The sequence below is a fragment of the Megalops cyprinoides genome, chromosome 21 (assembly GCF_013368585.1).
Source record: "Megalops cyprinoides isolate fMegCyp1 chromosome 21, fMegCyp1.pri, whole genome shotgun sequence".
In the NCBI taxonomy this organism is placed as follows: Eukaryota; Metazoa; Chordata; class Actinopteri; order Elopiformes; family Megalopidae; genus Megalops; species Megalops cyprinoides.
Genome location: NC_050603.1, coordinates 1,192,501 through 1,200,000, shown reverse-complemented (window position 1 = coordinate 1,200,000; position 7,500 = coordinate 1,192,501). Strand labels below are relative to the sequence as shown.

The window sequence follows — 7,500 nt, the reverse complement described above, 5'->3', positions numbered from 1 at the left end:
AGGTCGATGATGAACCAGGTGGTGACGTAGTGAATGCAGATGAGCCGTGCCTCGAAGATCACCTGGCCGGACTTACTGACGTAGGTGGTGCGGAAGCTGAAGATGATGTCTGCAGCCAGAGAGAGGGAGTGCTGGTTACAGCATGAGTGTGTCTGTTTCTGACTCAAATAAAATATCCTCAGGCCAGGGCTGTGAGAACGGAAACCCTGAAACCCTGAAATCAGCTTAACAGGTTCTGCTATATAGACATTGTGCACTTTAATATACAGAAATTTGATAAATTGTGCAAACAATAAATTGTGGGATCAAATTGCCCTTTGCCTTAATAAGGGAATTTTTCTTATTCCCTTTTTTCTTATTCCCTTATTCCCATTTTCTTATATTTTGGCTTTTGACTACAGAATTAGTCACTTCCTTGTCCTACTAAAGTACTTTTACAATAAAATAATTTTTAAAACACAGGCATGAATGGGTTTATGTTTGAACAGCAGAGGCTGTAAAGACTTTTTGCTGTTTGGCAGGAATACGTGTGCCAGGCGTACCGATTATGAAGAGGATCTCCACGGCGATGTCGCTGACGGTGGTGCTGCGTGTGAGGTCGTCGAACCCGATGAAGCAGACGTTGTAGGGCACGGTGACGGCCACGTAGAAGGTGGCCAGCAGAATCAGCCAATCCCAGCCCGCCTTGAAGGTGCTGTAGTGCAGCAGGATGAATTTGGACTTCTTGGCGTCGGCGACCTTGTACTCAGGGAGGGCGGGGGGGTCTCCAAACACGTTCTGTCCGGGGGGGGGGCAGGTGGACAGGTGAGCAGACAGGTGAGCATTGCCTCACAGAGCAGCCATGAAGGCTCATTAATCCTCACTCTCGGCAGAGTCCTGCGAGCTTGACATTGGGGAGGCTGAGAACCTCGCTCTAAACAGCTAATTGCCCTGAACCTTTTGTGGTTGTTTTGTGTGATTAATAAGTATGCGAATTTAAATAAGGATCACCTCTCTGCTGCTTTTTCCTTTTTTGACTGGCATCTAAAGGGGTGTCTGATTACTCATTTGGACCAGTCCGGTTGCACTGGTGCTGTGACATGGCTACTGCACCCTAATGCTGATTGGCTGGCTCAGGCTGCTTTTGGGTGTTAGGGGAGGAGAATGTAGCGGCACTCAGAAAAACATGTGAGATTACTACCAGAGGAAACGTCACCCACAACACTTGGGACAAAAGAGAGAGTGGGTCCTAATCATGTCCCCTGCTAGCAGGAGAGGTGCTGTGCGGGTGGGAGGGACAGGGGATGCACCTGTGGGGGACGCACCTTTCGCGAGCGCTCTCACCTTGTTGAGTTTTATCTTGCTCTTCCTCTCTCGGCTGTGCAGGTGTCCGGAGATGTGGTAGAGGACGGTCCCGCCCCGGAGTCGCGCGGCGCTGAAGGCTGACTGGCTTTTCACACGGCCCTTGCGTTTCTCTGGGAGAGTGAGAAAGGTCATGACCCTCGACAGCACACAGAGACGCAACATCGCCCGGGAGAAGAGGCAGAGCTCTCAAGGCCAGCGATGTGCTAAGTGGCTAAAGTGCTGCAAACTGGTGCTGATGCAAACCCGGTTCCCGGAAACTGGCGGTAAATGTTTGAGGTCGTGTGCCCTAAGACTGCACTCACTCCCTCTGTGGAAGCTTTTCCCACAATGGTACTACATTTCAGTTTGTTTCTTAATTTATCTGTAAGGGGCAAGTACAAAGCAGACTGATACAAACGGAAAGGCAGCATCCAACGCAATGTGCATGTGTTAATAGCCAAAGCTAATTTCCACCATCAGTCCCTTCTGGACAGCACAAGCATTTCACAGAAATGATCCTTTTTCACCAAGAGAAGCATGAATTAGGAAGAGTAAAGGAGAATCCCGGTTAAAATGTGTGAGATTGTTAGGCGTGAGTGCGAGCAGCTGTCCCGATCTGTGAGCTTTCAGTGAATCCACCCTCACAGCTGCCAGCCTCACAGACAGCCATTCAGAAATTGCATTGCATCAATTCATCTGTGCGGAGAGTACTGTTTTTACACTGGAATAATAAAACTCTTTTTAGGTGACCGCCATCCTCAATCACATCCTCAATTATCTTCATGAAATAAAATTGAAGTTAATGAAAAAACAAACTTGTGTTCGACAAATGATAGGAGTCAAATATTTATCTAACGTTAGGAAATAATCAGAGAAGTGTCATTCATTATTTATCTTAAATAATCTTTCTGAAAGATTTTTATCTCTCTCAGTTGTTGTTGATTGAATGCTATTGTTCCTTGCAATGCAGATGAAAACTTGCAGCACCTTTATTGTTTCACAGCTGGCTTCACGCCGGATCTCCTCCGCAGCCCCGAAGCACGGGTGGGTTAGCGGTGACCCGCCGGGAGCGGCAGTGGTGCGGGATCCCCGCAGGTTCATTGGAGCGCATGTGTGCGGCACCGGTGTTTGCGCCGTGACAGCGGTGTTTAATGATGGAATCGCTGAGCTTCCCGCAGACAGCGCCGGCGGGGGAAAGTAGGTTACAGCCGGGCAGTGGCGGCACCTCCTTAGTCCTGTTTATTTGGGATCGGCCCTGCCGATGCTGCCCGTCGACGGGCAGTGAAACGCCACGAGCTCACAGAGACGGCGATTCGTCTCTGTCTCGCGCGGCGCTGACCTCGCACCCGTTTCCCCGTTCGTTACCGTTGTGGAAGAGCGGGAGGCCTGCGTCAGCCGCGCCGCAGACTCTAATCATCTATAAAACTCGTGAATCGCCAGGGAGACCGGCCCAAGAAAGCCGCTGCCTGTATTTTTAGCTCATAATGAATTTCCCCTCTCTCTGTAACCACTGAGGTCAGTCAGAGAGAGGAAGAGACAGGCAGAGAGAGGTTGAAGAGGGAGAGGGAGTGTGAGGAGGGAGGGAGAGAGAGAAAGGAAGAGGAAGAGAGATTGGAACAGAGAGAACCTGAGAGAGGAACGGGGGGGGGATGCAGAACGCAGGGCTTCCCAGGCCAACTGGGTGCAGGTGTGAGTGATATCTGTATGTGAGAGTTGCTGTTATGGATCATTATTCGGCACTTGTGATGTCTGTGTGCTTATGGAACATTATTTGGCTCTTTGTGAACGCTACCTGCTCATGGATCATTACTTGGCAGCTTGTGTACATCTTGTGCTTTAGTATATCATTGTTAGGCTCTGTGGTGCACTGCCTTCAGAATGATGCAGGCATGTTTCATCCTGTTTGTCTTCTTAATGCCTCTCTCCTGTAAATGCTGCCATTCTTTACCTCTTGCTGTTGTCGTCGCTCCTGTGATATGGAGCTAATTTACTGTGCCGTATTAGCCTTGTGATTTACTTTGGAAAAGAACATCTTCCAAAAAACAAAGAAAAAAATAAGCTATAACACCTGCAGACGCTGTGACCTGATACTGACCTTCCCTCTTGTCCTCTGGAATGACCTTCACCTTGGTGTCGGTGATGTCCTTGAAGGAGGCCAGGAAAAGGACCACATCCCCCTTCTCATTTTTAATGGGAACGATGTCCAGCAGGCACCAGAACACAGCGGCTACAGAGACACGGAGTCTTTCATTTATTTGTTAAAGGAACTCATTAGCGCCAGTACAAATGAGCACAAAATACAATGCACAACATAAAACGCAAATTACAACTAACCTTATTATGGATTTAAATGGCTAAGCCAATTTAACCAATCATTCTAACAAAAGGTACCCAAATCAAATCTAAGCAAATAAAGTACAGCATCAAGCGGTGCGCTGTGCGGCATCAGTTGTGTTATAAATGTGTCTGCATGAAAGCTCCCCACCACTTAAAAGTGCAATTAATGCAGTCAGACAGTAATTATTCTCTTAGAAAAAGCAGCCCTGTCTGTTCCCAAGTCACCAGGGTGCAGTGTGAACGTGGAAAGAAAGGCTTTTAGCATTAAGGTGTGGAGTCCCAGGAAGAGCTTTCCAGCAGCTCTGTATCTGAGAGCCATTAGAAACTTCGGGCCATTTAAAAAAAATCCCTTGTTGCATTTTTACAGTGTTATTGCTCTCGAACAGGAAAGAGGTCATTTATGAAGTGGAATTTTTGTTTTGAATGTGTTGCGTATTAATTGTTGTGTGTGTGTGTGTGTCTGTGTGTGTCTGAGTGTGTCTGTGTGTGTTTGTGACTTGATGTTACAGGGGTTTTATCAATCCCGATTGCCAAATATCTGAATAAAACAAATAAAACAGAATCCAATAACCATCCTAATTTAAGCTTCCACTAACCTCCTTAAACTAAAAACAAAACCCACTTACCCTCCAATTTCCAAATCCCTTAACCCCCATGATATTACTTCAAAATGCACCGATCACCATAAAATAAACACTACATCGATTAAACTCCATAATCCAAATCCAATGACCCCACAGAATTAATAATTGATCAATTTATAGATTATTGTCAGATGTAGTATGTACAGTTAATTGTTGTCAACTTGTCATTTTGGCTCTTATGCATGTGTGTTTTCTTTGAACTCATATGGTTATATTTGATTATTTGTTTTATTGTTTGTGTTGTTGCTTTGGCAACGCAGTGATTGTCTGCCCTGCCAATAAAGCACTTTTGAATTTTTGTAATGTTTTCTGAGAGAGAGAGCGGGTAAGTGAGGATTCAGCGGTGGGCTGTCAGCTTCAGAGACCGTGCAGGACGGGACACATTTGAATGACATTGTAATTAGATTGTTTTGGTGCCTCCGTCTCTCCGCGGTTAATTTAGCGCTGGGGAGAGATGCCGTGTAATAAGCGCCTCAGTTGCCGTGGTAATTTTCCGCCCCATTGATTGTGGCTTGGAGCGAGTCATGCCGGGTCCTCATACTGTCGCCGGGAGATGCCGTTACTGTAACCATTACAGCGCTGGGCCTGTAACCAGACTGTTACAGGTTCCAGTCCCAGGTGGCACGCTGCTGACGTACTGGTGAGAAAGGTAGTTAACCTGATTTGTTTCAGGGCATATGCAGCTTGATACATGGATAACATGTGAATGTGATTACTACATAAGCTGCTCCGACTGGGCAAGTGCATTGATAAACATGTAATAACTATAATATCATTACCTGAATAATATTATTGCTGAATATTATATATATATAATATTATCTGAATTAATATTACTGCTGTGAAATATTGTCACCATTTTGTGTGTGTGTGTGTGTGTGTGTTTGTACGTGTGTGTGTGTGTGTGTGTGTGTTTGTACGTGTGTGTTTGTGTGTTTGTACATGTGTGTGTGTGTGTGTGTGTATGTGTTTGTTTGTACGTGTGTGTGTGTGTGTGTGTGTGTGTTTGTACGTGTATGTGTGTGTGTTTGTGTGTTTGTACATGTGTGTGTGTGTGTGTGTGTGTGTTTGTACGTGTATGTGTGTGTGTGTGTGTGTTTGTACGTGTATGTGTGTGTGTGTGTGTGTGTGTGTGTGTGTGTGTGTGTTTGTACATGTGTGTCACTTTCTCACCAGTCTTCTTGTAGAAGATGATCTCCCCTTTGAACTCCTTCTTGTCCTCGAGGGCGTGGTCGATGTGCAGGACGGTGGCCTCGCTGGTCTCGGGGCCGTACAGAAACCTGCAGGCGCAGCTTTTCTGCATCACCTCGGTGCGCACGAAGCCCGTCAGCTCGCAGAAGCCATCCGAGCAGTATACGATGGGGAAGCCCTTCGACACCTGCGCGTTGGCCAGGATGAAGTTACTGTCTGCAGGGGAAAGGAGGACAAAGCGTGTCTCACCAGCACCAGACTGCCAGGGGCTTCACAGGGAGGAGGCAGCGGCACCCTTTAAAATGCTCTGACCCTCTGACAACAGCCAGACAAGAAGCCTGTGTTCCCTGATCCCGCTGCAGAACAAATCTTTTTTTAAAAAACACTCAAGCACCTTTGCGCCAGTGTTCAAAGAAACACCGATTTCCTATTTTATCCCACAGTGGAGGATGGGGGTGATGAAGTCTCCCGGCACACGTAGCAGCCTGCAAGACTAAAGCAGACTCTATATTCCTCAAGTGCACTGACACTGTATAGCACGCTTATAAACAATGTTTATAGAGGTTTCACATTCTGCAGAATTCATTCATTAATATTTGTATTATCAATATAAGATATTTATTACTAATATGACTACACTTTAAATTAAGTGGAATTTCAGTGGACCTTCAAAAAGCATGGCATTGCTGATGAGTAAAGTTTTATGGTAATGTTTTCTGATGGATGACACAGAGCGATATAGGGCGAGTATACTATTTAAGAATGAAATCATGTACTTGAAAACATCGTATAGCACCATGTCAGCACAAAATGTGTTTATAACGTCTTTGTAAAGTTCCAATGTCATGACATTAGAGACATTTAAATACTAAAGGTCCGCAGAGGCCTGTAACCCGAGCCCTACTCGACCCAGGCACCTTCATACCCAAACAAAACCCCACACGAAGATGATAACTTTATACGTTACCCAACCCTGCCCAAACTCCAAACCCACTTTGACAAGGTGTGGGTGCACCCACATGAAAATGCTAGCAATTACCATACTGGCTGCTGGCAATAATAAAATAAAATAAGATAAAAATCACATTCAGCAGCCTACACATAACAAAATCTTACCTGAACTTCTCCTTTTTGGTCAAACACAGTGAACTCAGTGAATAACGGTCCATACAAAAAATAAATAAATAACTCTCACAGTTTGTAATGTTCAACAGCTTAACAAATAAACACAACAGATGAACACTCTGTGCCTGGACTGCAAACAGCCCACCTGTGCACTGTGTTCACCTGCAGACAGATGCGGCCGCATTGACAGCCATGAAACTGCAGCTCACAGGAACTCCGCAGACACACCTCTACACGCTGACACCAGGTACTGCAGTGCTTTCAGCTGATCTCTTGTGTCACAGCTGATATGGAGTTATTACACTCAGTAATTATTGAGGAGCTTAATTAAACTGAGAGCAGTAATGGCCACGTATGATTATGATTTATGACAGATTCATTTATCGGAAGGGATTGTGTTCTGGGAGAAGGAGGGTATAACAGGGCACATTTCGGTTCTGTTAAAGCATCCATTTTCTGCATCAGTAGGTCTTTTTTACATGAGCTTGCAGTTTACGAGGCGTGTCAGAGAAACATGTCTAAAAATAGGTTTTCTTTTCATCATAAGAGAAACACAGACGTCCAATCTCCTTCCTGGAGTTTCTCCATCACGTTTCATGCAGTGAGGTTTTTTTCTGTTTTTTTCCCAATTTCTGTTTTTTTGGCTTTCCAATTATGTTTCTGGGAAACCTTTCCTGACCAGCATTTTGTGACCATGCAATCATAAAAAATGTGCTGTACTACATGCAGTTTTTTTTGATTGATTGATTGTTTGATGTAATTCCATCTCAGACTAACCTCATGTTGTGATATTCCTGCAGATATTTTCACAGACTTTCTTATCGTTTCTGCCCTTGTGAGACGCACACACACAACCTCAGACTGGCGTGGTCAGAAAAAG

General features: G+C 45.3%; 1 protein-coding gene across 1 annotated transcript in view; it reads right to left on the bottom strand.

The window, feature by feature from the left end:
* The window catches only part of kcnh8 (potassium voltage-gated channel, subfamily H (eag-related), member 8), a 53,217-nt gene that overhangs the window by 29,792 nt on the left and 15,925 nt on the right, over nt 1-7,500 (bottom strand). The window contains exons 2-6 of the mRNA XM_036516063.1: nt 5,478-5,711; nt 3,419-3,550; nt 1,324-1,454; nt 543-777; nt 1-109 (exon numbers count right to left, since the gene is read on the bottom strand). The exon at nt 1-109 is cut by the window's left edge and continues 49 nt beyond it. Coding sequence (XP_036371956.1) covers nt 1-109; nt 543-777; nt 1,324-1,454; nt 3,419-3,550; nt 5,478-5,711 — 841 coding nt within the window. The remainder of the gene's footprint in view (nt 110-542; nt 778-1,323; nt 1,455-3,418; nt 3,551-5,477; nt 5,712-7,500) is intronic.